General features: G+C 50.1%; 1 protein-coding gene across 1 annotated transcript; it reads left to right on the forward strand.

Moving 5' to 3' along the window:
* Positions 1–27,164, forward strand: LOC139230172 (zinc-binding protein A33-like). Its single transcript, XM_070862014.1, has 6 exons — positions 1–444; positions 2,729–2,824; positions 7,666–7,899; positions 12,637–12,659; positions 14,603–14,721; positions 26,686–27,164. The coding sequence occupies exons 1-6, from the start codon at positions 1–3 to the stop codon at positions 27,162–27,164; spliced, it is 1,395 nt and encodes a 464-aa protein (XP_070718115.1).
* The last annotated feature ends 537 nt before the right edge of the window (positions 27,165–27,701 follow it).

The following is a 27,701-nucleotide window of genomic DNA, read 5'->3' on the forward strand; positions in this document are numbered from 1 at the left end:
ATGACCTCCTGGCTCCTGGCCGAGGGGCTGACCAGTGAGGTGACCTGCCCCATCTGCCTGGCCTTCTACCAGGACCCGGTGCGGCTGGAGTGCGAGCACAACTTCTGCCGCTCGTGCATCGGCGGCTACTGGGGCGAGCTGGAGACGGACTTCAGCTGCCCGCAGTGCCAGGAGACCTTCCCCCGGCTGCGACTCACCAGCAACCGGCTGCTGGCCAACATCGTGGAGCGGGTGCGGCAGCTGCGGCTGGACACTGCCGCCGGGCCCCCCGCCCCCGCCGGCCCCCCGGGGGAACCGGGCCCCCTCCTCTGCCCCCGGCACGAAGAGAAGCTCAAGCTGTACTGCCAGGACGACCAGGAGGCCATCTGCGTGGTGTGCGGCGTCTCCAAGGAGCACAAGGACCACCGAATCGTCCCCATCCACGAGACGCTGCAGTTCTGCCAGGTAAGGACGTTTCCGCTCCCCCCCCCCCCCCATCCCCATCCCACCTTGCCCCCCCCTGCCCCCGCTGCTCTCCTTCTCTGGGACCGCTTGCAAAGAGAGACTGAAGCGGTTCATGTGCGGCTGACCCACATCTGGGATGAGCCGTCACGCCCGGCCTGGGATGGAGTTGGTGGAGTGGGGAGGGTAATTGTAACCTAACTCGCCCATCGGGAATCCCAGGGGAGGTGGGCGGAAAGCCACTTTTACATTCCGTCCGATATGGCATGAGAACATAAGAAATAGGAGCAGGAGTAGGCCACCTGGCCCCTCTCTCCACTTGCCTGGATGAGTGCAGCTCCAACAACACTCAAGGCACCATCCAGGAAAAAGCAGCCCGCTTGATTGGCACCCCATTTGAGGCAGAGAGGTTGTTTCCACTGGTCGGGGAGACTCGAACTCGGGGGCACAGCCTCAAAATACGGGGGAGCCAATTTAAAACCGAGTTGAGAAGGAATTTCTTCTCCCAGAGGGTTGTGAATCTGTGGAATTCTCTGCCCAAGGAAGCAGTTGAGGCAAGCTCATTGAATGTATTCCAATCACAGATAGATAGATTTTTAACCAATAAGGGAATTAAGGGTTATGGGGAGCGGGCGGGTAAGTGGAGCTGAGTCCACGGCCAGATCAGCCATGATCTTATTGAATGGTGGAGCAGGCGCGAGGGGCTAGATGGCCTACTCCTGTTCCTAATTCTTATGTTCGAGCCTGCTCCGACATTTAATTAGATCATGGCTGATCTGATCATGGACTCAGCTCCACTTCCCTGCCCGCTCCCCATAACCCTTTACTCCCTTTTCACTCAAAAATCTGTCTATCTCCACCTTAAATATATTCAATGACCCAGCCTCCACATCTCTCTGGGGCAGAGAATTCCACAGATTTACAACCCTCTGAGGAAGAAATTCCTCCTTATCTCCGTCTTAAATGGGCGACCCCTTATTCTTAAACCATTCCCCCTAGTTCTAGATTCCTCCACGAGGGGAAACACCCTCTCTGCATCTACCTTGTCGAGCCCCCTCAGAATCTTATACGTTTCAATAAGATCATCTCTCATTCTTCTAAACTCCAATGAGTATGGGCCCAACCTGCTCAACTTTTCTTCATAAGGCAACCCCTTCATCTCAGGAATCAACCTGGTGAACCTTCACTAGATAAGGAGTTCCAGGATTTTGACCCAGCGACGATGAGGGAACAGTGATATATTTCCAAGTCGGGATGGTGTGTGACTTGGAGGGCAACTTGCAGGTGATGGTGTTCCCATGCGCCTGCTGCCCTTGTCCTTCTTGGTGGTAGAGGTCGCGGGTTTGGGAGGTGCTGCCGAAGAAGCCTTGGTGAGTTACTGCAGTGCATCTTGTAGATGGTACACACTGCAGCCACGGTGCGCCGGTGGTGGAGGGAGTGGATGGGGTGCCAAACAAGCGGGCTGCTTTGTCCTGGATGGTGCCTTGAGTGTTGTTGGAGCTGCACTCATCTAGGCAAGTGGAGAGTATTCTGTATTCCGTCACTTAAAACAACCAGCACAGGGCCAAAAGAGGTTTTCAGTGGCTGAGTTCCAGAGATTCAGCAATACTCTGAACAAGACAAATAGTGACAACTTTCACAGCTGTACAGGAAACCCTTTAACCACCAATACCTGTGGTAAGCTGGCGTGTGGAGATCTCAGTGAAGGTTTGGAGGCAAACAGCAGCCAGAATAGAGCGAATGAATAAGATGACCAGATCTCTGATCACTGTGGAAACCATGCACGCAGTGCAATGCTATTAAGCTGTGGCTCAGTGGGTAGCACACTTGCTTCTGAGACAGAAGGTTGTGGGTTCAAGTCCCCCTCCAGGGAGTTAAGCACAAAAATCTAGGCTGATACTCCAGTGCAGTGCTGAGGGAGTACTGCACTGTCGGAGTTGTTGTCTTTTGGATGAGATGTTAAACCGAGGCCCCGTCTGCCCTCTCATGGCACTATTTCAAAGAAGAGCAGAGGAGTTATCCCCGGTGTCCTGGCCAATCCCTCAATCAACATAACAAAAACAGATTATCTGGGTCATTATCACATTGCTGTTTGTGGGAGCTTTCTGTGCGCACATTGTCTGCTGGGTTTTCCACATTACAACAACGACGACATTCCAAAAAGTACTTCATTGGCTGTAAAGCACTTTGCGCTGTCTGCTGGTCATGAAAGGCGTTAAATAAATGCAAGTCTTTCTTTCTTTCAAAACATGGCCTGTGCCCTCATTGACTAGAATTTCTGTTGCAGGAGAAGCTGAAGGAATCTTCGGTTGAACTAGTCAAGTGGGTCGAAGCAATAAGCGGGATCGAGGCCAGCCAGGAAAAGGTGGTTCTTGAACTCAAGGTGATTATTGCAGTCTCTCTGTTGTATCAATGGGCACATTTAATAAACTGAATCAAATCAATCCTGCCAAACTCACCTTCTTAGGCAGTCCCTCGGAGTTGAGGATGACTTGCTTCCATACTAAAAGTGAGTTCTCAGATGACTGTATAGTCCAATATGGGATTACAGTCTCTGTCACAGGTGGGACAGACAGTGGTTGGAAGGACGGGTGGGTGGGGAGTCTGGGTTGCCGCACGCTCCTTCTGCTGTCTACACTTGGCTTCAGCTTGCTCCCGGTGACGAGACTCGAGGTGTTCAGCGCCTTCCCGGCTGCTTCTCCTCAACTTTGGGCAGTCTTGGGCCAGGGACTCCCAGGTGTCGGTGGGGATGTTGCACTTTTTCAAGGAGGCTTTGAGGGTGCCCTTGATGCATTTCCTCTGCCCACCTGGGGCTCGCTTGCCATGTCAGAGCTCTGAGTAGAGCGCTTGCTTTGGGAGTCTAGTATCGGGAATGCGGACGATGTGGACCGTCCAGCAGAGCTGATCGAACGTGGTCAATGCTTCGATGCTGGGGATGTTGGCCTGAGCGAGAACACCAACGTTGGTGCGCCTGTCTTGCCAGTGGATTTGCAGCATCTTGCCGAGGCAGCGTCGGAACTAGCGGAGGACTGGCAAAGGCCATTTCTTTCATTGCCTTGCTGCAGTTTGACCAGGTGTGGCCATCAAGGTCATCCGTCAGTTTCTGTCTGATAATGCTCCTGTGACAGGCCTTGAGAACGGTTTACTGGCCCATAATTTGTGGTCAGCGGCCCCAAAGTAGGCTTCCCACGAAGATCTCGCCAATTCTCCAGTATTGATCTTATTTAAGGAGTGATATACTTGCATTGGAGGCAGTTCAGGAAAGGGTCATGATGTTGGTTCCTGACATGAAGAGGTTGTCTTACGAAGAAAGGTAGAGCAGGTTGGGCCTGTACTCATTGGAGTTTAGAAGAATGAGAGGTGATCTTACTGAAACGTATAAGATTCTGAGGGGGCTTGACAGGGTAGATGCAGAGAGGATGTTTCCCCTTGTGGGGGAATCTAGAACTAGAGGGCATAGTTTCAGAATAAAACTGAGATGAGGAGGAATTTCTTCCCTCAGAGGGTTGTAAATCTGTGGAATTCTCTGCCTCGGAGAGCTGTGGTGGCTGGGTCATTGAATATATTTAAGGTGGGGATAGATAGATATTTGAGCGATAAAGGAGTAAAAGGTTATGGGGAGCGGGCAGGGAAGTGGAGTTGAGGCCAAGATCAGATCAGCCATGATCTTATTGAATGGCGGAGCAGGCCCGATACCGAATTTCTCGCCCTTTATGCGTTATTTAACAGCAATATTACCACGGCAAAGCCCGAGTTTTCGTCACTTTCCGTTGATTTGACAGATTACACTGATGGCGGGCTGTGGGGAGATTTGGGGGGGGGTGGGAGGAGTGGGGGGGGCCCACAGCGCAGCCAGTGTCGGAGCAGTGAATGACCGAACGCAACTTCCGGATTTCCGCACGCATTAGGATGCGCTAGATCCTGAAGTTGCGGTCAGTCTCAGAAGGGACATAACAGCAAACTCTGCAAAAATCTGGGCCACCATATTAATGGAAGATGCTGAAGGGATAAAATGGTGGGAACTGGAACACTTTCCCACTACAGGTCGAACCTCTCTGGTCCGGAAAGAACCCCGGCTCGCTATTAGTTTGCGGAACTGCCGCTTTGCGTGGGTGGCGCCCTGGTTTTCCCGCACTTCCGCAAAGCTTGTTTGCGGCTGGCCGGCAGCGCTGGCTCTCAGTGTTCTGAAGATAGCCCAGGAGAGCGGTGGGCAGCACTCCACAGGCACCAGGAAGCAGTGAGGAGCGGAGGGAGGGAACGACGAGGAGCGGAGATCGGGACGGGCGAGGACCGGAGATTGGAGGCGGAGAGGAGAGGACGGACGAGGCACGGAGGAGCGGAGAGGTCGGAGCCCAGAGGTGGAGCAGCGTGGACAAGACCAAGGGATGGCGCAGCACGGGCCAATAGTGAGGCTGTGAGGTCGTGAGGCTCACATTGCGGACAATGAATTCCACGTAGAGGGAGAGGTCCTGTGGGAAGGAGGGAGGAAGGAAGACAGTAGGAGTATGTTTGAGTGTGTGTATATGCATTGGCTACATGCGCAGGAGCCTGGTCTCCAATCGTCTCGCATCCGCTTGCCACTGAACCAAGACCTTGCTCCGCCAAGCCCGTGTGCAACGGCCACCCCACGTTAAAAGAATTCACACACAGGCATCTAATACCGTTTAAAATGAGTTCACCAGTCAGCTGAGTACTTGTTTTTAGTGTGGAAGCAAGTCATCCCCGACCCCGAGGGACTGCCTGTGATGATGATGACAGGCACCAGTAAGCCTCGGCTTGACGTATACTTATGTAGGGTGTATCGGTACAGTCATGTACTGACCTCCCATGGTTCGGAAAACTCTCCGGTTCGGCACCAGGGTGCCGGACCACAGAGGTCCAACCTGTACAGCCATCCATTATTAGTGCCAGCAGGCTAAGGTCCAGTGGCAACATGACTAAGATGCAGAGCAAAATTCCCTCCAATCTGCTGCAACAATGTGCCTCAGCCTGGCTCTCAGTCGGGTGTCTCCCCCCCCCCCCCCCCCGCTGCACCGTGGTGTGTGACCTTTTCCGATTCGCTAACCAGCCAAGTCTGAATGAGCCGGACAATTGTTTGCCTTTGGTGCGGTGGTAGCATCCCTGCCTCTGAGTCTGAAGGTAGAGCGATCGCTTTCCCCACCCCCCCCCCCCCCCTCCACTCCAGACAGTCCCGGCGGGTGGACACCCCAGGGCTCCAGCTCTGAAATCTGGATTGCCATTCACCGGGATACTCACGTCCAATGTGTGTGGGTGATGCCCTTCGCTGCATGCTGGTGGGAACCCGTAAACACTCCCGCCGGCTGGTGTGAAGATGGTTCCAGCCATGGACGGGGCATTCACATCAGACTGTTAATCAGCCTGTGAATCCTCTCACTACTAAACACTGTTGCATAGTGTCAGCTGTGGCTCAGTGGACAGCACGCTTGTCTCTGAGTCCAGAAGGCTATGGGTTCAAAGTACCACTCCAGGAACTTGAGCACATAAATCTAGGCTGGCACTCCCAGTGCAGTGCTGAGGGAGAGCTGCACTGTTGGAGGTGCCGTCTTTTAGATGAGATGTTAAACCGCGGCCCCGTCCACGGATGGAGGTAGGAAAGGGGATCTGAGACTTGAGCGAGTCTCAAGGGACATCACTGGCCTAACATAGTGCAGTAGGAAGCCACATTTAGCTCTCGCTCTCAGATGGCCCAGTAAATATATCGGCCAGTGCAACACTTAAGGCATTTAATTAAGAAGGCATACGGAATGCTTTCCTTTATTAGCTATGAGGAAAGATTGGATAGGCTGGGGTTGTTTTCCTTGGAACAGAGGAGGCTGAGGGGAGATTTAATTCAAGTGTATAAAATTATGAAGGGCCTAGATAGAGTGGAGAGGAAGGACCTATTTCCCTTAGCAGGTCAATAACCAGGGGGCATAAAGTTAAAGCAGTTGGTAGAAGGTATAGAGGAGAGATGAGGGGGCATTGCTTCACCCAGAGGGTGGTGGGGGTCTGGAACTCACTACCAGAAAGGGTGGTAGAGGCAGAAACCCTCACCATATTTAAAAGGTACCTACAGGGCTACGGACCTAGAGCTAGAAAGTGGGATTAGGCTAGATAGTTCTTGGTCATCCAGTGCAGACACGATGGGCCGAATGGCCTCCTTCCGTGCTGTAAATTCCTATGATTCTATGATACTATGAACACTGAACCAGAAGGCCCAGGTTTGATTCCTATCCAGTGTTCAATGAGCCGATCTCCATTGGGCCCCAGGCTATGCTGTTGGGGTTCTGCAATTTACCTCTAGCTCCTGGGCAAAGGAAAGAGAAAATCAGCAAAAGTTTTGGTTCCTGCTTGCTAATCAGTGACCGCTACTAAAAAGAGAAGAGAAGGTTATGGTGAGATTCAATCTAGGGGCTAGCATTTCCTATGGCTCACTGACCAGTTTCTGAGCAATATTGGCCATTGTGGGCAGTAATCAGGTGAGCGAAAATCTCCTTACCTGAGTTACGCTGGTGATTTTGAGGTACCGCTGGGGAGCGGACTGCCGGCGGGCAGCGTCCTGAGATCGCCCTGGCACGATATTTGGCTGAGCGCTGACCCGTAGGTAAGTTTTTAAAAAACGCCCATGAGGATCAGCGGAGCTGGGCGGTAGGTGAGTAGCCCTTCAAGGAAAAGGTTAGTAATTGTTTTTTTACTCATTATTTTAAAAATGTGTTGTAGTGATTTAGTTGTGAAGTGTCCTGGGAATGTTTTTTTGATTTTTTTAGTTGATGAGTTTTGAAAAATTGTTTTTGTTGTTTTTCTGGTGTTAGGCCCAACCTGCAGCCTCAGGGTAAATTTTTATTGAGGTGTATAAAATTATGAGGGACGTAGTTAGAGTGGGTAGGAAGGACCTGTTTTCCTTGGCAGAGGAGTCAACAACCAGGGGCATAGATTTAAAGTAATTGGTAGAAGGTTTAGAGGGGATTTGAGGAGACATTTCTTCACCCAGAGGGTGGTGGGGATCTGGAACTCACGGCCTGAAAGGGTGGTAGAGGCAGAAACCCTCACCACATTTAAAAAGTACTTAGATGTGCACCTGAAGTGCCGTGACCTGCAGGGCTACGGACCGAGAGCTGGAAAGTGGGATTAGGCTGGGTAGCTCTTTGTCGGCCGGCACGGACGCGATGGGCCGAAATGGCCTCCTTCCGTGCTGTAAACTTCTATGATTCTATGATTAAACAGGACAGGATAGTCACCATAAAGGAACGCATCGTCTCGGAGTTCGACGAGCTCCACACGTTTCTCCAAGAGGAGCAGGGAGCAGTGCTGGGACGACTTAGAGAGGAGGAGCACAGGACCCTGCGAGAGATGGAAGAGAATCGCAAGAAACTACACGAGGAAAAATTCGCCTTGGAAACTGTGATCAGCAGCATTCAAATGAGATTGAGTGAGGAGGACCCCGTGTGCTTACTCCAGGTGAGATTGACGGGAGCACCTGCGCTCCTGTGCACTGCGGGGAAGGATGGAAGGTGGGTGTAATAGAGCTCCCCTTAGTGGACTGCTGTGGTAATGCAACTACTGGTGCAAATAACAAAAGGGTCATGTGGCAAAGTCAAATGATGACAATTTTCTGTTAAGAGCCATCAAATCTCTCCTCAGGCTGAGCCTAAAAGGAGTCTAAGTTCGACACCAAGTTTGGAAAGTTCTGTTTGAGAGCGAAGGTATTCTCTTCAAAACAGAAGACCAGTGGTTAAGTTTGATTTAGAAACATAGACATAGAAACATAGAAAATAGGTGCAGGAGTAGGCCATTCGGCCCTTTTAGCCTGCACCGCCATTCAATGAGTTCATGGCTGAACATGCAACTTCAGTACCCCATTCCTGCTTTCTCACCATACCCCTTGATTCCCCTAGTAGTAAGGACTTCATCTAACTCCTTTTTGAATATATTTAGTGAATTGGCCTCAACAACTTTCTGTGGTAGAGAATTCCACAGGTTCACCACTCTCTGGGTGAAGAAATTCCTCCTCATCTCAGTCCTAAATGGCTTCCCCCTTATCCTTAGACTGTGTCCCCTGGTTCTGGACTTCCCCAACATTGGGAACATTCTTCCTGCATCTAACCTGTCTAACCCCGTCAGAATTTTAAACGTTTCTATGAGGTCCCCTCTCATTCTTCTGAACTCCAGTGAATACAAGCCCAGTTGATCCAGTCTTTCTTGATAGGTCAGTCCCGCCATCCCGGGAATCAGTCTGGTGAACCTTCGCTGCACTCCCTCAATAGCAAGAATGTCCTTCCTCAGGTTAGGAGACCAAAACTGTACACAATACTCCAGGTGTGGCCTCACCAAGGCCCTGTACAATTGTAGCAACACCTCCCTGCCCTTGTACTCAAATCCCCTCGCTATGAAGGCCAACATGCCATTTGCTTTCTTAACCGCCTGCTGTACCTGCATGCCAACCTTCAATGACTGATGTACCATGACACCCAGGTCTCGTTGCACCTCTCCTTTTCCTAATCTGTCACCATTCAGATAATAGTCTGTCTCTCTGTTTTTACCACCAAAGTGGATAACCTCACATTTATCCACATTATACTTCATCTGCCATGCATTTGCCCACTCACCTAACCTATCCAAGTCGCTCTGCAGCCTCATAGCATCCTCCTCACAGCTCACACTGCCACCCAACTTAGTGTCATCCGCAAATTTGGAGATACTACATTTAATCCCCTCGTAAATAGGGAAAAATAAGTTCATATATTTTGTTGTGTATATCCATGCAAGTTATGTATAATGATTATTTTGTTATAATTACTTCTTCATTAAGGAAGGAGAAGTGTAAAAGAGCTCCATCTACTGGATGACTGCTCCACCTAGTGGACTACTGTGGTAATGCAACTACTGGTGTAAATAATAAAGGGTCACGTGACGGCAGTTTTCTGTGTAAGAGCCAACTTGTAGAGTGTGTTTGTTAGTGATGTAGTAAGAATATATCACAGTGGGGATCTGACAGGAGACGAGCCTCCCCTTCAGCTTAGGGTCAAGGTCGCATGTACAGCAACAACTCGCACGCAATGTCATAAAACCGTTCCGCGGCGCTTCACAGAAGCAAACCAGATTTGACGCCAAGTCACATAAGGAGCTATCAGGACAGGTGACCGAAAGCGTGGTCAAAGAGCTGGGGTTTAAGGAGTGACTTCAAAGGAGAGAGATGGAGAGAAGCGGAGAGGCGGAGAGGTTTAGGGAGGGAATTGGATATTAAGGTAATCAAGGGATATGGGGACAGTGCAGGAAAGTGGAGATGAGGTAGATGATCAGCCATGATCTCATTGAATGGCGGAGCAGGCTCGAGGGGCCGAATAGCCTACTCCTGCTCCTAATTCTTATGTTCATAAAAATCATAGAAATTTACGGCACGGAAGGAGGCCATTTCAACCCGTCATGTCCGTGCCGGTCGACAAAGAGCTACCCAGCCTAACCCCACTTTCCAGCTCTTGGTCTGTCGCCCTGCAGGTTACAGCACTTCATGTTCACATCCTAGCACTTTTAAATGTGGTGAGGGTTTCTGCCACAACCATCCTTTTCTTAGTCCAGAGCTTAGGGCCCAGGCAGCTGAAGGCACGGCCACCAGTGGTGGGGCGAAGGAAATCGGGGACGTCAAGAGGTCAGAGTTGGAGGAGCACAGAGACATCGGAGGGCTGTGGGGTCGGAGGAAAATAAAGGCCCTGAAATGCCACATCCTCCTTTTAGGTTGTACTCCGGGTGTTGATCCAATCTCCCACTCAAGTTAGAGCAGGAGACCGGAGAAGCCCCTGCGGAATATCAGGATCAAAGTATTTTTAAGAAATGTTTCTCAATGTGACTCTGAGGAGGGGGGGAGATCAGCGATGGTTTCTATGGCATTTAATTGCACTGGTTGTTATACCATTAAGTGGCAGGTGTACCCAACTTTTCTTTTTATTCGTTCTTGGGATGTGGGTGTCGCTGACAAGGCCGACATTTATTGCTCATCCCTAATTGTCCCTTGAGAAGGTGGTGGTGAGTCGCCTTCTTGAACCGCTGCAGTCCGTGTGGTGAAGGTGCTCCCACAGTGCTGTTAGGGAGGGAACTCCAGGATTGTGACCCAGCGACGATGAAGGAACGGCCGATATATTTCCAAGTCAGGATGGTGTGTGACTTGGAGGGGAACATGGAGGTGATGGTGTTCCCATGCTCCTGCTGCCCTTGTCCTTCTAGGGGGTAGAGGTCACGGGTTTGAGAGGTGCTGCCAAAGAAGCCTTGGTGAGTTGCTGCGGTGCATCTTGTAGATGGTACACACTGCAGCCACGGTGCGCCGGTGGTGGAGGGAGTGAGTGTTGAAGGTGGTGGATGGGGTGTCGATCAAGCGGGCTGCTTTGTCCTGGATGGTGTCGAGCTTCTTGAGTGTTGTTGGAGCTGCACTCATCCAGGCAATTGGAGAGTATTCCATCACATTCCTGACTTGTGCCTTGTAGATGGTGGAAAGGCTTTGGGGAGTGAGGAGGTGAGACACTCACCGCAGAATACCCAGCTTCTGACCCACTCTTGTAGCCACAGTGTTGATGTGAATTAACATTCTATCATTTGTACAGGGGAAGGTTCTAGCACAAATTGTGAGGCTTTTCCCACATTTCTTGCAGAGAAACTGAGGGCTGTTGTAGAGATGTGTTGTCGAGATGTGCTGTCGATATGTGTTGTAAGCAGGTGTTAGAGCTATGTGTTGCCATTCTGTTGTAAACCCTGCAGGTTACGGCACTTCAGATGCACATCCAAGTACTTTTTAAATGTGGTGAGGGTTTCTGCCTCTACCACCCTTTCAGGCAGTGAGTTCCAGACCCCCACCACCCTCTGGGTGAAAACGTTTAAGAACATAAGAACATAAGAAATAACAGGAGTAGGCCATTTGGCCCCTCAAGCCTGCTCCGCCATTCAATAAGATCATGGCTGATCTGATCATGGACTCAGCTCCACTTCCCTGCCCACTCCCCTAACCCTTTATTCCCTTAGCGCTCAAAAATCTGTCTATCTCCGCCTTAAATATATTCAATGACCAAACCTCCACAGCTCTCTGGGGCAGGGAATTCCACAGATTTACAACCCTCTGAGAGAAGAAATTCCTCCTCATCTCTGTTTTAAATGGGCGGTCCCTTATTCTGAGATATGTCCCCTAATTTTAGTTTCCCCTATGAGTGGCAATATCCTCTCTGTACCCATCTTGTCGAACCCCCTCAATATCTTATATGTTTCAATAAGATCACCTCTCATTCTTCTAAACTCCAATGTGTAAGTTTCTCCTCAACTCCTCTCTAAACCTTCTACCAATCTCTTTAAATCTATGCCCCCTGGTTATTGGCCTCTGTGCTAAGGGAAATAGGCCCATCCTATCCACTCTATCCAGGCTCCTTCATATTTTTATACACTTCAATCAGGTCTCCCCTCAGCCTCCTTTGTTCCAAAGAAAACAACCCCAGCCTATCCAATCTGTCCTCATAGCTAAAGTCCAGGCAACATCCTCGTAAATCTCCCTGTGCCCTCTCTACGATGCAGAAGCACTCTCTCGCCCCACCCCTGCCCTTCCCCATCCAATGTACGCTGGCACCCGTCACCCGCTGTTCCCAGCTCACTCCAGCGTTCACTGTCCTCCACCTCACACGAGAAACCTTCTCTCTCTCCTCTCTCATTTCAGCCTGGCACGGCTCCCCATTCCCAGTTCACACTGGCGCTATTCTCCATGCCTGGTTCATCGTGGAATTCTTCTCCCAGTCGAACGTATTCTCCCCTCCCCGCTCAGTGTCCGCTGTCGCTCATTGCTGCAGCAAAACGGCTGCTGCGTCTGCCTACATAACGACAGCCGCTACAGCTCAAACAATAATACGTTTGTAATGTATTTGCTTCGCGGGTTCTTTGCTTAAGAATTCATAGCAACACATTGCTATTAAGAACTAGTTGGTTTATGAACAAAGGTTTAACAATCACACCACCTGCCCCATCGTGGATCCCCCGAATCCAACAGGCTGGGGTTTTATTGAGTCATGTCAATATCATGTGACTGACTAAGCCACTCCCAACTCAACAGCTCAACAAGCCTGTGAGCATACATTACAATGTTGAATGAAGTGCTTTGAGACGGTTTAAGCTGTTAGTATGATTTATTCCAAAAATGATTGTTATATTTCTATTACTCCTATTTTACAGGATGTCAAAGACATGACAGAAAGGTAAGGTCAAAACCATCACGCTCTCTAAATTATTTTCCAATGTCTATACACACACACACATGCACACACAGGGGCACAGACACACACATGTGTGCACAAATGCACACATGCACACAGTCACAAACAGACAGACACACACACACACACACACACACACACACACAAATACACCATCATCATCATCAGAGGCTGTCCCTCGGAATCGAGGGAGACTTGCTTCCACTCATGAAGTGAATTCGTTGGTGGCTGAACAGTCCAATACGAGAGCCACAGACCCTGTCACAGGTGGGACAGATAGTCGTTGAGGGAAGGAGTGGGTGGGACTGGTTTGCTGTACGCTCTTTCCGCTGCCTGCGCTTGATTTCTGCATTCACTCGACTCGAAAAACAAGTACACTCACACACACTCACAGACAGACACAGACACTCCCACACACGCATGCACACAAAAACGACACGCACATACACACGCGCACAGACACACGCGCACAGACACACACGCGCATAGACATATCCACACACATACAGGCACAGACACACATACACACACACACATACACACACATGGATGCACACACACAAACACACACAGACATGCAGACACACACAAACACACACATTCACGGGCACACACACACACACGCTGCATACACATATACATGCACACACAAATAACCACATGTGCACACATACAGGTGTACACACATATATACACCCATTGGAACACACGCACACACACGCACATGCACGCACACAAATACACTCACACACAGCCAGCAGGGAATGCTGGATTGCAATTAGGAATGGGAACCTGTTCTCTTCTTTAAACCAGGGCACGGCACCGAGTTTTGCTGCACCGTAGATTGTGGTTGGGTCACGATCAGCCCCCACAGCAGAGACGAGAGACGTGCCTGACTTTTGTTGCTCAGGGATAGAGGCCCCGATATGCCTGGGGGCCCGCTGGCCTAGTGCGAGGGCGGTGCAGTTAAACCCTGGCCCTTGCACTGGGCCCCATCAGGAAGCCTGGGGAATGTGGTCGGTTACATAGTCGGGAGAGGCCTGCGATTCTCCCGCCCCAGCCCAAGCCCGTGTGTAAGGCACGGCAGCACCTTACCAGCCTGCCCGAGGGCCCCACAAGGCCCAACTGAGCCACAGGACAGTGTTTTTTTTTGTGGAGTCTTTGACCACCAGTGGAGCCATTGTGCCCCGAGACAAGATCATCGATGCCCCCTCCGGGGCCACCTGCCTTGTCCTAGTGATGGTTCCGGGCCTTCGGGAGGCTTCAATGGGAGTCAATGGCAACACTCAACTGGCCGGAGTTAGGCCTTGTAAAGTCCTTACTCTACAGTATGAAACCACACGAGGCACATTCTGGGGACAAGGTCACTCTGTGACCTTAACTCTTTATTCACAGGACTCCAAAGACGATGACCCTGCGTGGCACCTCCCTTTTTATGCCTGTGTGATCAGGTAAGGAGTGTCTCCCACAAGTTCACCCCTTGTGGTCAAGGTGTGCATCTAGGTTGAGTGGATACAGTAATACAGTGGTGTTACATTGTGGTTACATACATGACAAGGCTGATATCTTGCAAGGCCACGGAGGGCAGAATTGCCAGGAGATCTCCCCCCTGACGCGCTCCCCGAATGCGAGGAGATGGAAAATCCACCCGCAAACCCTTCCATTGACTGGGATTTAAAGGTCATTCTAAACTGGGTGGGGTCCCGCCAGAACCGGGATGTTCTGGGTTCCCTCTCTCTTTCCGCCCCCCTTCCAGGTTGGGAGTCAGGCTTCGGCCTTCTCCAGCCACACGAATCGTGGGGGCCAGTGACGGTTGAGCCGTGATCGTCCCGGCAAAGTCTATGAGGAACGGAATGATGCGGGGGAGGGGCTGTGCCCGCAAACACGATGGAAATAACTGCCTGTTATCTATCTTGCACCACAAGGTTGAAGCGAGGGATTGCGAACTGTGGCGTCGTGCCGGCAAGCGGGTTGAATGTCGGTTCCTTTCAAGGACCCCTGCAGTACGCGGCGTGGAAAAAGATGAGAAACATAATCAGCCCAGGTGAGATACCATGCATTTGTAGTGTGCTCGCTGACCCGTGTCCTAACTCGCACCAAGTCCCGCTCACCCATCACCCACCGTGCTCGCTGACCTACTTTGGCTCCCGGTTCAGCAACGCCTCAATTTCAAAATTCTCATCCTTGTTTTCACATCCCTCCATGGCCTCGCCGCTCCCTATCTCTGTAATCTCCTCCAGTCCCACAACCCCCCCGAGATGTCTGCGCTCCTCTAATTCTGCCCTCTTGAGCATCCCTGATTATAATCACTCAACCATCGGTGGCCATGCCGTCTGCTGCCTGGGCCCCAAGCTCTGGAACTCCCTCCCTAAATCTTTCCATCTCTCCACCTCTCTCTCCTCCTTCAAGACGCTCCTTAAAACCTACCTCTTTGACCAAGCTTTTGGTCGCCTGCGCTAATTTCTATTTATGCTGCTCGGTGTCCATTTTTAAAAATCTCTTAATACTCCTGTGAAGCGCCTTGGGACATTTCACTACGTTAAAGGCGCTATATAAATACAAGTTTTGTTGTAGTTATAAACAACTTGCTCCACAGCTCTCCTCCAACGCACAGGTTAATAAATAAGAAAAGAACTTGCATTTATATAGCGCCCATCACGATCTCAGGATGTCCCAAAGTGCTTTACAACCAATTAAGCTCCTTTATTCAAGGGTGGCCACTATTTTTAATGTCGGAAACACAGCAGTCAATTTGAGCACAGCAAGATCCCACAAGCAGCAATGGGATTAACGACCAGATAATCTGTATTTTAGTGACGTTGGTTAAGGGATAAATATTGGCCCCAGCACACCAGGGTGAACTCTCCCTGCTCTTCTTCGAATAATGCCATGGAATCTTTTACATTCACCTGAGAGGGCAGACTGGGCCTCGGTTTAATGTCTCATCCGAAAGACGGCACCTCCGACAGTGCGGCGCTCCCTCGGTACTACACTGGGGTGTCAGCCTGGATTTATGTGCTCAGTTCTCTGGATTGGGACCTTCTTCGTGCAAAAATATTCCAGGCTGACTCTCTAGCGCTGTACCGAAGGAGCACTGCACTGTCGGAGGTGTCGTCTTTCGGATGAGACGTTAAACCGAGGCCCCGTCTGCTCTCTCGGGGTGGACGTAAAAGATCCCATGGCACTATTTTGAAAAAGAGCGGGGGAGTTCTCCCCGATGTCCTGGGGCCAATATTTATCCCTCAACAACATTAAAAAAACAGATAATCTGGGCCATCATCACATTTCTGTTTGTGGGAGCTTGCTGTGCATAGTTGGTTGCCGCGTTTCCCACATTACAACAGTGACTACACTCCAGAAGTACTTCATTGGCTGGAAAGCGCTTTGAGATGTCCGGTGGTCGTGAAGGGTGCTATACAATCGCACGGGTCATGTTTTACTTTTGCCGTCTTAAACCTTCTGCTTTGGTGTCATAGCTGTTTTTGGACTTGTGCACCCAAGTCCAAATCATCTAGATGTACTGTGATGCAGAAAGTGGGACCAGGACCGAGCCGAGGGGCCATAGCACCTCCACCTTCTCCTGCCCGAGAGCCCTTCCTTGACCGTCAGGGGTCGAAATTCGGTTGGCAACACCACCCATTATCGGCGGAGAGGGGCAGCTAATGGGTGGCTAAGTACTTACCGCCAGCGGCGACTATAAATTTAATTGGGCGGTGGGGGCGGTGCCAGGATGTACCACTGCGTGCATGGGCACCACCCACGTGGTGACGTCATCGAGCGTGCAACGCCCCCTTGCCGCTGCCACTGCGATATTCGGTGAGCACGGTGGCCTTACCGGCAGGGATCCGTGCAGCCTGGGAAAGATGGCGGGACGTCGGGGGATCCTGGGGCAGGGGGGGGGGGTGTCCAGGGATTAAGGTATACGGTTATATATTTTTTTTAGCTTTTAGGTATTAATGGGACCGGTGGGGAATTGTGGGTGTGGGCGAGCGAAATTGTCGGAAACTTTTTTTTTTGGGGTCATTTTTTTTTCCCTCTGGCAGTCCGGCAGCCGACCGTGGGGAATTTCGGGAGTCCTCCTAAGATGCCGCTTGGGGTTGGTGCCCGAGGATGAGTGTGCAATGCCACTTGGAGCGCTGCGCGCTCACCTTTGGCCGGCGAAAGTGAATTTGGCAGTCGGGGCCTGCACCTAACGCCTGCCGCTAGTGTCAGGGCTTTGGTGAGAGCCCACCTGGAGTATTGTGTGCAGTGTTGGTCTCCTTACCTAAGAAAGGATATACTTGCCATAGAGGGAGTGCAGCGAAGGTTCACCAGACTGATTCCTGGGGTGGCAGGACTGTCGTATGAGGAGAGATTGTGTCGACTAGGCCTGTATTCACTGGAGTTTAGAAGAATGAGAGGGGATCTCATTGAAACGTATAACATTCTGACTGGGTTTGGATTGACTGGATGCGGGGAGGATGTTTCCCCTGGCTGGGAAGTCTAGAACAAGGGATCACAGTCTCAGGATGCGGGGTAGGAAATTTAGGACCGAGATGAGGAGAAATGTTTTCACTCAGAGGGTGGTGAACCTGTGGAATTCTCTACCACAGAAAGCGGGAGATAGTTAGATTTCTGGAAACAAAAGGCATCAAGGGGTATGGGGAAAAAGCGGGAATCTGGTGTTGAGATAGAGGATCAGCCATGATCATGTTGAATGGCGGTGCAGACTCGAAGGGCCGAATGGCCTACTCCTGCTCCTATTCTCGATGTTTCGATGTTTCAGCCTGGGTGTCACTACCTCAACCTTTGACCCTTCAGTCTTTGTTTGCTGTTTGTCTGCCACATTTCCACTGACACGCACACACACACAGGTGTGTGTGTTTATTTACAAGCCAGCGCTGCGAAACCGGCGAGCGGGTGCACGCTCGAAAACCAGGCGCACGCGGTGAGTCTCGGAATGACTGCACCGCCCACACCCACCCCGGGCCATCCGCCCACTTCTGTCGAGCTGCTGCGTTACCGCAGGCAGTGTGGCGACCCGTGGATTGATAGCAGTGTCCTCCAGCGCCTCACAGTCAGGCTACAGACACAGCTGATGGCGAGAGATAAGCTTGTCACAGAGCACCGGCCCGTGCGAGTCTGACAATGCACGTCTTCTCGCCTGACGCTGCTTTTCCTCAGCCAGGCGCCCAACAACAACAACCTGCATTTATATAGCGCCTTTAACGTAGTGAAACATCCCAAGGCTCTTCACAGGAGTGTTATGAGGTAACAAATTTGACAAGCCGCACAAGTGGAAATTAGCGCAGGTGACTAAAATCTTGCTCAAAGGGGTAGGTTTTAAGGAGTGTCTTGAAGGAGGAAAGAGAGGTAGATAGGTTTAGGGAGGGAGTTCCAGAGCTTGGGGCCCAGGCAACAGAAGGCACGGTCACCGATGGTTGAGCGATTATAATCAGGGAGGCTCAAGAGGGCAGAATTAGAGGAGCGCAGACATCTCGGGGGGGATTGTGGGGCTGGATGAGATTACAGAGATAGGGAGAGGCGAGGGCCATGGAGGGATTTGAAAACAAGGATGAGAATTTCGAAATCGAGGCGTTGCTTTAACCGGGAGCCAATGTAGGTCAGCGAGCACAGGGGGTGATGGGTGAACGGGACTTGGTGCAAGTTAGGACACGGGCAGACGAGTTTTGGATCACCTGCAGTTTACGTAGGGTAGAATGTGGGAAGCCAGCCAGGAGTGCGTTGGAATAGGTCAAGTCTGGAGGTAACAGAGGCATAGATGAGGGTTTCAGCAGCGGATGAGCTGAGGTAAGGGCAGAGATGGGTGATGTTACAGAGGTGGAAATAGGCGGTCTTAGTTATGCTGCAGATATGTGGTGGAAAGTTCATTTCAGGGTCAAATATGACATCGAGGTTGCAAACTGTGTAGCTCAGCCTCAGACAGGAGTTGGGGAGAGGGATGGAGTCTACATTTTTTAAATTACGCAGTTTATCATGTAAATAACCACTATGGTGTCCACTATGGATCTGAGCAAGACTAAATCAGAAAGTTTTTCTTAATAGAGAGAAAGACTGGCATTTATACAATGCCTTTCACTTCCCAAAGCGCTTCACAGGTAATGAAGTAATTTTTGAAGTGTTGTCACTGTTGTAATGTAGGAAATGCGGCAGCCAATTTGCGCACAGCAAGCTCCCACAAACAGCAAAACTATTCTGCTCTTGTACTAACACGCACCAAGTGCAGCTCACCCATCACCCCTGAGCTCGCTGATCTACATTGGCTCCCAGTTAAGCAACGCCTCGATTTCAAAATTCTCATTCTTATTGTCAAATCTCTCCATGGCCTCGCCCCTCCCTATCTCTGTAATCTCCTCCAGCCTCACAATCCCCCCGAGATATCTGCGCTCCTCTAATTCTGCCATCTTGAGCCTCCCTGATTATAATCGCTCAACCATCGGTGGCCATGCCTTCTGTTGCCTGGGCCCCAAGCTCTAGAATTCCTGACACAAACAGTGATAATAACCAGATAATCTGTTTTTAGTGATTTTGGTTGAAGGATAAATATTGGCCTGGACAATAGTCTTTGAATAGTGGCAGTATTCTCAATCAGGCCAACATCCCTAGCATCGAAGCACTGACCACACTCAACCAGGTCCGTTGGGCGGGCCATATTGTTCGCATGCCCGACACGAGACTCCCAAAGCAAGCGCTCTACTCGGAACTTGTACATGGCAGGCGAGCTCCAGGTGGGCAGAGGAAATGTTTCAAGGACACCCTCAAAACCTCCCTGATCAAGTGCAACATCCTCACCGACACCTGGGAGTCCCTGGCCAAAGACCGCCCTAAGTGGAGGAAGAGGATCCGGGAGGGCGCTGAGACCTCGAGTCTCGTCGCCGAGAACATGCAGAAAACAAGCGCAGGCAGTGGAAGGAGCGTGCGGCAAACCAGACTCCCCACCCCACCCTTTCCTCCAACCACTGTCTGTCCCACCTGTGACAGAGACTGTAATTCCTGTATTGGACTGGAGAGCCACCCGAGAACTCACTTTTAGAGTGGAAGCAAGTCTTCCTCGATTTCGAGGGCCTGCCTATGATGATGACTTTTTTAAAGTCTACCGCCAAACGGCTGCAGCTCCGACAGTGCCGCGCTCCCTCAGCACTGCACTGGGAGTGTCAGTATGGATTGGACTTGAACCCACGACCTCCGGAGTCAAAGGTCACCCACTGAGCAGCAGCTGACATCTGTTGGGAGTGTAGTGGTTGTGGAGGAGGAAATCACTTAAAACTAGTGCACAGGTGTAAAAAAATAATCAAAGGTGCTCATTGAATGTCAGCCTTTATTTTGAGAGGGTTGTAATACAAAGGGGAGGAAATGATGGTTCACTGATACAGACCCGTAGTCAGGCTATATCTGGAGTACCGTATTCTGCTCTGGGCACCGCAGGAAGGATATATAAAAATAAAAGAATACTTGCATTTATATAGCACCTTTCAGGACCACCAGATGTCCCAAAGCGCTTTACAGCCAATGAAGTACTTTTGGAGTGCAGTCACTGTTGTAATGTGGGAAACGCAGCAGCCAACTTGCGCACAGCAAGCTCCCACAGACAGCAATGTGATAACGACCAGACAGTCTGGGTTTTTTTGTTATGTTGATTGAGGGATAAATATTGGCCCCAGGACACCGGGGATAACTCCCCTGCTCCTCTTTGAAATAGTGCCATGGGATCTGCTACGTCCAACTGAAAGGGCAGGTGGGGACTCGGTTTAATGTCTCATCCGAAAGGCGGCTATTTCAGCCTTGGAGGGGATTGAGCTGAATGATAATGGGGCTTGGAAGGTTTAATTATGAGGACAGGTGACATAAATTGATCATTTTCCCTCGGGAAAAGGTCGAAGTGTGATCGAATCGAGGTGTTAAAAATAATGAAGGAGTTCAACACTGTTGATGCAGAGAAACTATTTCCTCTGGTGAGGAATGCAGACCAAGCCATGCGTTAATTCGCTGCCACATTTCCTCATTACATAAGAACATAAGAAATAGGAGCAGGAGTAGACCATTTGGCCCCTCGAGCGTGCTCCGCCATTCAATAAGATCATGGCTGATCTGATCATGGATTCAGCTCCACTTCCCTGCCCACTCCCCATAACCCTTTACTCCGTATCGCTCAAAAACATGTCTATCTCGGCCTTAAATATATTCAATGACCCAGCCTCCACAGCTCTCTGGGGCAGACAATTTCACAGATTTACAACCCTCTGAGAGAAGAAATTCTTCCTCATCTCAGTTTTAAATGGGCGGTTCCTTATTCTGAGACTATGCTCCCTAGTTTTAGTTTCCCCTATGAGTGGAAATATCCTCTCTGCATCCACCTTGTCAAGCCCCCGCATTATCTTATATGTTTCAATAAGATCACCTCTCATTCTTCTGAACTCCAATGTGTATAGGCCCAACAGTGACTACAATCTATAAAGTACTTAATTGGTTGTGAAGCGCTTTGAGACGTCTGCTGGTTGTGAAAAGCGCTATATAAATGTACGTCATTTGTTCAAAGAGCCGGCACAGGCTCAATGGGCCGAATGGCCTTATGATTCTATGAACGTTCTTGGTGAGGCCTTTCACAGGAACACACAGCACAGAAGGAAGCCACTTGGTAGAGCTATCCAATTAGTCACACTCACCTCTTTCCCAACAGCTCTGCCTATCAGTGACTAGAAGGGTACAGCAAGGTTCAGTGCTGGGACCCCAGCTATTTACAATATACATTAATGATTTAGACGAAGGAATTGAATGCAATATCTCCAAGTTTTCAGATGGCACTAAGCTGGATGGCAGTGTGAGCTGTGAGGAGGATGCTAAGAGGCTGCAGGGTGACTTGGACAGGTTAGGTGAGTGGGCAAATGCATGGCAGATGCAGTATAATGTGGATAAATGTGAGGTTATCCACTTTGGTGGCAAAAACACAAAGGCAGAATATTATCTGAATGGTGGCAGATTAGGAAAAGGGGAGGTGCAACGAGACCTGGGTGGCATTGAAAGTTGGCATGCAGGTACAGCAGGCGGTGAAGAAGGCAAATGGTATGTTGGCCTTCATAGCAAGAGGATTTGAATATAGGAGCAAGGATGTCTTACTTCAGTTGTACAGGGCCTTGGTGAGGCCACACCTTGAATAGTGTGTACAGTTTTGGTCTCTTAATCTGAGGAAGGACATTCTTGCTATTGAGGGAGTGCAGCGAAGGTTCACCAGACTGATTCCCGGGATGGTGGGACTAACATATGAAGAAAGGCTTGATTGACGAGGCTTATATACACTGGAGTTTAGAAGGATGAGAGGGGATCTCATCGGAACATAAAAAATTCTGAAGGGATTGGACAGGTTAGATGCAGAAAGAATGTTCCCGATGTTGGGGAAGTCCAGAACTAAGGGTCACAGTCTAAGGATAAGGGGTAAGCCATTTAGGTCCGAGATGAGGAGAAACTTCTTCACTCAGAGAGTTGCTAGCCTGTGGAATTCACTACCACAGAAAGTTGTTGAGGCCAGTTCGTTAGATATATTCAAAAGGGAGTTAGATGTGGCCCCTATGGCAAAAGAGATCAAGGGGTAGGGAGAGAAAGCAGGAAAGGGGTACTGAGGTGAATGATCAGCCATGATCTTATTGAATGGTGGTGCAGGCTCGAAGGGCCGAATGGCCTGCTCCTGCGCCTATTTTCTATGTTTCTATGTTTCTATGCGAATGTATCCTTTGCAAGGTGTCAAGCCTGTGTCAGGCACCACTTTTCTCTTCAGGAGCTGAATGTGGAATGGTGGGGGGCGGGGTGGGGGAAGGGGAGGGAGGAAATGCCGTAGAGTTTACCGTTACAGTCTGTGGCTAACCTCACTTTCCGTGCTTGCTCTGCCCAGACCTGATTCACTCTCTCCTCCGCCTCCGGCTCACAGGCTCGGTCACTGTACAGTAAGTAGCGCAGAGATGCTTCTGAAGCAGTGGATGCGAGTGCGAGCTTCACCTCGGTGGCCCTAAGCAACTGTAAATGTGTTTGCGGTTAGCTTCTGAGCAAACAGGCGAGCCTGGGTTAGATCATTAAGCCTTTCCGTTCTGGGCCACGCAACACAATTCAAATGTGTATCAATTATAGCACATCGGAGGGAAGGTGAGGCAGGTAATTGCTCACTGTTGCACTCCATTTTTCCAGTCAGTGTGTGCACTGGTCCAGATATGTGCAGTTGCATGTAAATGTTTCCATACGTGTACGTTTATAAAAGACGAAAGACTTGCATTTCTATAGCACCTTTCACAAGCTCAGGGTGGTCCAAAGCGCTTTACAGCCAATGAAGTATTGAAGTGTAGCCACTGTTGTAATGTAGGAAACGCAGCAGCCAATTTGCGCACAGCAAGCTCCCACAACAGCACCAACTTGAATTACATAGCACTTTTAACGTAGTAAAATGTCCCAAGGCGCTTCACAGGAGTGTTATTAGAGAAAAAAATAAACAAAATTAATTTGAGACCGAGCCATATAAGAACAAATTACTGCAGATGACCAAAAGCTTGGTCAAAGAGGTAGGTTTTAAGGAGGGTCTTGAAGGAGACAAGAGAGCTGGAGAGGCGGTCAGGTTTAGGGAGGGAGTTCCAGAGCTTAGGGCCCAAACAGCAATGTGATAATGACCAGATAAATGTTTTTTTGTGATGTTGGTGGAGGGATAAATATTGGCCAGTGGTTAGAATGTGGAACCTGCGAGTGCAAGGAGTGATTGAGGGTGACCAGTATAGATGCATTTAAGGCACGAGGGAGTAAAGAATAGAAGATAAGAAATAGGAGCAGGAGTAGGCCATTCGGCCCCTCGAGCCTGCTCCGCCATGCAATAAGATCATAGCTGATCTTCTACCTCAACTCCACTTTCCTGTAGTATCCCCATATCCCTTGATCCCTTAATATTCAAATAGCTATCAATCTCTGTCTTGAATATACTCAATGACTGAGCATTCACCGCTCTCTGGGGTAGAGAATTCCAAAGGTTCACCACCCTCTGAGTGAAGAAATTCCTCCTCATCTCAGTCCTAAATGGCCGACCCCTTATTCTGAGACTGTGACCCCTGGTTCTAGAGTCCCCAGGTAGGGGTAACATCCTCCCTGCATCTACCCTGTCAAGCCCTGTAAGAATTTTGTATGTTTCAATGAGATCACCTCTCATTCTTCTAAACTCTGGAGAATATAAGCCTAGTCTGCTCAATCTCTGCTCATAGGACAATCCCCCCATCCCAGAACCTTTGTTGCACTCCCTCTATGGCAAGTATATCCTTCCTTGGGTAAGGAGACCAAAACTGTACACAATACTCCAGGTGTGGTCTCACCTGGGCGCTATATAATTGTCATAAGACAGAGAAGGGTACGTTGATAGGGTGCGATGAAGACGGGTGGGAGGAGGCTCGTGTGGAGTATAAACACCGGCATGGCCAAATAGCAAGTAATCTTCAACATTCCTTCCATAATCTTGACGAGAATGAATGAGCTTCCCCTGTACCTAAAATGTCTTACGTTAATAATTGAACCACCTGGGCAAATACCTTCTGTATTGAAGTAGTTAAAATGAACACTCAACGCCAGGTCTGGGTTCGAAGATTCAAGTAGTCTTTATTTGCACCGGTGGGGAAACCGCCTGCTCTCTGTCTGTAGCTAGGCTTCTCCGATGATACAACATTCCAAGCAATCTTTTATGCACTTAATGATGCACGTCAGCCTCATGCACGCCCCCCCGCCCCCCCCCAGCCCCAGGCCGGTTAATTGGCCCAAAGCCCACGCCATCATCATAGGCAGTCCCTCGGAATCGAGGAAGACTTGCTTCCACTCTAAAAGTGAGTTCTCAGGTGACTGAACAGTCCAATACGGGAATGACAGTCTCTGTCACAGGTGGGACAGGCAGTGGTTGAAGGAAAGGGTGGGTGGGGAGTCTGGTTTGCCGCACGCTCCTTCCGCTGTCTGCGCTTGATTTCTGCATGCTCTCGGTGACGAGACTCGAGGTGCTCAGCGCCCTCCCGGATGCACTTCCTCCACTTAGGATGGTCTTTGGCCAGGGAGTCCCAGGTGTCGGTGGGGATGTTGCACTTTATCAGGGAGGCTCTGAGGGTGTCCTTGTAACGTTTCCTCTGCCCACCTGTCGAAATCTCGACCTCAGAAAAGAATGACTCCGACACTTACAGCTCCGATGGAAGTTTCCCTTTTAATTTACTTGCTCGCAAGGGGTAGGTTTCACTCAGTCAAGGGCCAAATGAAACCTCCGCAATGGTACAGCTTCACAAGATATTTATACAGTAAAACCCAAGTTCTGGCCTCTCCCTGTGTATTGCTCTGTCTCACAGTCAGTGAATACAGATAAAGAGTTAATTACTATATCCTGGTACTGAAATGGTGTCAAGATATTCCCTTTTGTCAGGGTTATCAGAAAGCCAAACGGCCATTACTCCATGAGTCATAGGTAATGGGCTATCACCTGTCTTGTATTGTATCAGGATTATCCAATTTCCTGGTCAGTTTACCTGTTTGCTTCAAATGGATGAGAAAAAGGAAAGAGATAATGGCTAGAAGATAAGGGTGGGGTGACATGGAACTCCTGTAGTGTAGACAATAGGAGAGCACCATGGGGGGTTACTTGTCTCAGCATGACTTGTCTCCTAGCTGTCTGATAACCATCAGCCATCTAACAGCAGGTTTAGCTGTTCATAATAAGCTGGCTGCTAAAATGCAGAAAGTTCTGGAAGGGCCAGGACTCCATTTTAATCAAAAGGCACACAAATACCGTATGGTATCAGCTTAGATAAAAATACATTTCCACACACCTGGGACTCGTTTGCCGAGAAGGAGTTCCGAGTAGAGCGCTTGCTTGAGGAGTCTCGTGTCAGGCATGCGAACGGTGTGGCCCACCCAGTGGAGCTGATCGAGTGTGGTCACTGCTTCAATGCTGGGGATGTTGGCCTGGTCGAGGACGCTAACGTGGGTGCGTTTGTCCTCCCGGGGGATTTGTAGGATCTTGCGGAGAGATCGTTGGTGGTATTTTATCCAGCGACTTGAGGTGTCTATTGTACATGGTCCATGCCTCTGAGCCATACAGGAGGGCGGGTATTACTACAACTATTTTAGTTGCAATCAATAATCAAGTGCCCCCTTATTAAAAGGAGGGGGGGTGGAGGGGGGAACACTCCAAAAACCTTTCAAGTGACCATTTTTTTTTTGAGGGCACTGAAACACAAATTATACAAGTGCCCCCCGGCTAAAAGGGGGGCTGGGGGGGGGTCACTAAAACTGGCAAATTGAACAAATTAAACTTTAGACACAGCCCTGTAGACCATGAGCTTGGTGACAGATTTGAGGGCCTGGTCTTCAAACACTCTTTTCCTCAGGCGGCCGAAGGCTGCACTGGCGCACTGGAGGCAGTGTTGAACCTTGTCGTCAATGTCTGCTCTTGTTGATAAGAGGCTCCCGAGGTATGGGAAGTTGTCCACGTTGTCCAAGGCCGCGACGTGGATCTTGATGACTGGGGGGCAGTGCTGTGCGGTGGGGACAGGCCACATGCCGAAAGCCCGCACGTACAATTGCTGATTGGCTAATTCCCTTTCACATCACACAATCATTGGACTATGTCTCCTACCAGATGGAGTTTCTCCAACATGTCACTTTTGACCCCTTGCCCTGTTTAACTGCCTCTCTGGGCCTCCTGTGGTTCAACAGTTTGGCTATTTGTAATTGTCCTCAGGTTACACAACTTGCAACAGTTAATCATTCCCACATGTTATTCTTAGCGTTATCTCTTCTGCCCGTTAAGCAACTTAGAGAGCTGACCACTACAAAAGTCTATTGGTTCTTTTTAGTCCCGAGACCCTTTCTGAACCCTTTAATTATCGCAGAGCTTGAAAGCCCCACTTCACCCTCCGATCGGTTTATATCACAAGGTGGAAGGCGATAACTTGGAGAGGATCCATCCCGACTCAACCAGTAACCGACGTGTTTTTCTTCCATCCTTCTCCTCTTACAGTCCCAGCTCCGCTGACCCTCGACCCCAGTTCCGCCAACCCTTACCTGGTCCTTTCTGAGGACCTGACTGCCGTGAAGTACTCCTACACCTCGCAGCAGCTCCCCGAGAACCTGGAGCGCTTCGACTTCTGCGCCTGCGTGCTGGGCTCGGCGGGCTTCGCGTCGGGGCGGCACTACTGGGAGGTGGAGCCGGGAAGCCAGCCGGACTGGGACGTGGGCGTGGCGGCAGCCTCCATCGACCGGGAGGGCTGGGTCATTCTCACCCCGGAGAACGGCTTCTGGACCTTCGGCCACGTGGAGCACTCCAAGGTTGGGGTCTACCTGGACCACGAAGCAGGGCAGGTGTCCTTCTACAGGGCCGATGACATGACCCACCTCCATACCTTCGCTGACACCTTCACCGAGGAGCTCTTCCCCTTCTTCTACCCCAGCGCGGACTCCAACGCCAAGCCGCTCAGACTCTGCCACCAGCTGATTTAAAAGGGGGTGGGGGGGTCGGGGGGGCGAAATGATTCGCAATCGTTGTTATGGTAACAGGCCTCATCCAAAATTGACGGGCAGGAATATAGCCGAGGCATAGAATAGCGGAGCAGAGAGGTTATGTTTGAACTGTATAATGCTGTTTGAACACCGGTTAGGCCACAGCTGGAGTACTGCGTGCAGTTCTGGTCACCGCATTACAGGAGGGACGTCATTGCACTCGAGAGGGTGCAGAGGAGGTTTACGAGGATGTTGCCTGGACGGGAGAATCTTAACTATGGGTAAAGATTGGATAGGCTGGATTTGTTTTCTTTGGAAGAGAGGAGGCTGGAGGGAGACATTATTTAGGTGTACCAAATGATGAGGGGCCTAGATAGAGTGGATAAGACAAACCTATTTCCTTTAGCACAGGGGTCAACAACCAGAGGGCCTAGATTTAATTAAATTTAATTTAAATTAAATCTAGACTTAAAGTAATTGGGGGGAGGTTTAGAGGAGATTTGAGGGGGAATTTCGTCACCCGGGGGTGATGGGATC

The sequence above is a fragment of the Pristiophorus japonicus genome, chromosome 19 (assembly GCF_044704955.1).
Source record: "Pristiophorus japonicus isolate sPriJap1 chromosome 19, sPriJap1.hap1, whole genome shotgun sequence".
Taxonomy (NCBI): domain Eukaryota; kingdom Metazoa; phylum Chordata; class Chondrichthyes; family Pristiophoridae; genus Pristiophorus; species Pristiophorus japonicus.

Excerpts from the sequence above, each read along its gene's own strand:
- LOC139230172 (XM_070862014.1), top strand. The coding sequence starts at position 1 with ATGACCTCCTGGCTCCTGGCCGAGGGGCTGACCAGTGAGGTGACCTGC. Across the intron at positions 2,825-7,665 it reads AGGTGGTTCTTGAACTCAAG|GACAGGATAGTCACCATAAA; the intron begins GTGATTATTGCA and ends ATGATTAAACAG. Across the intron at positions 12,660-14,602 it reads GTCAAAGACATGACAGAAAG|GTTGAAGCGAGGGATTGCGA; the intron begins GTAAGGTCAAAA and ends TTGCACCACAAG.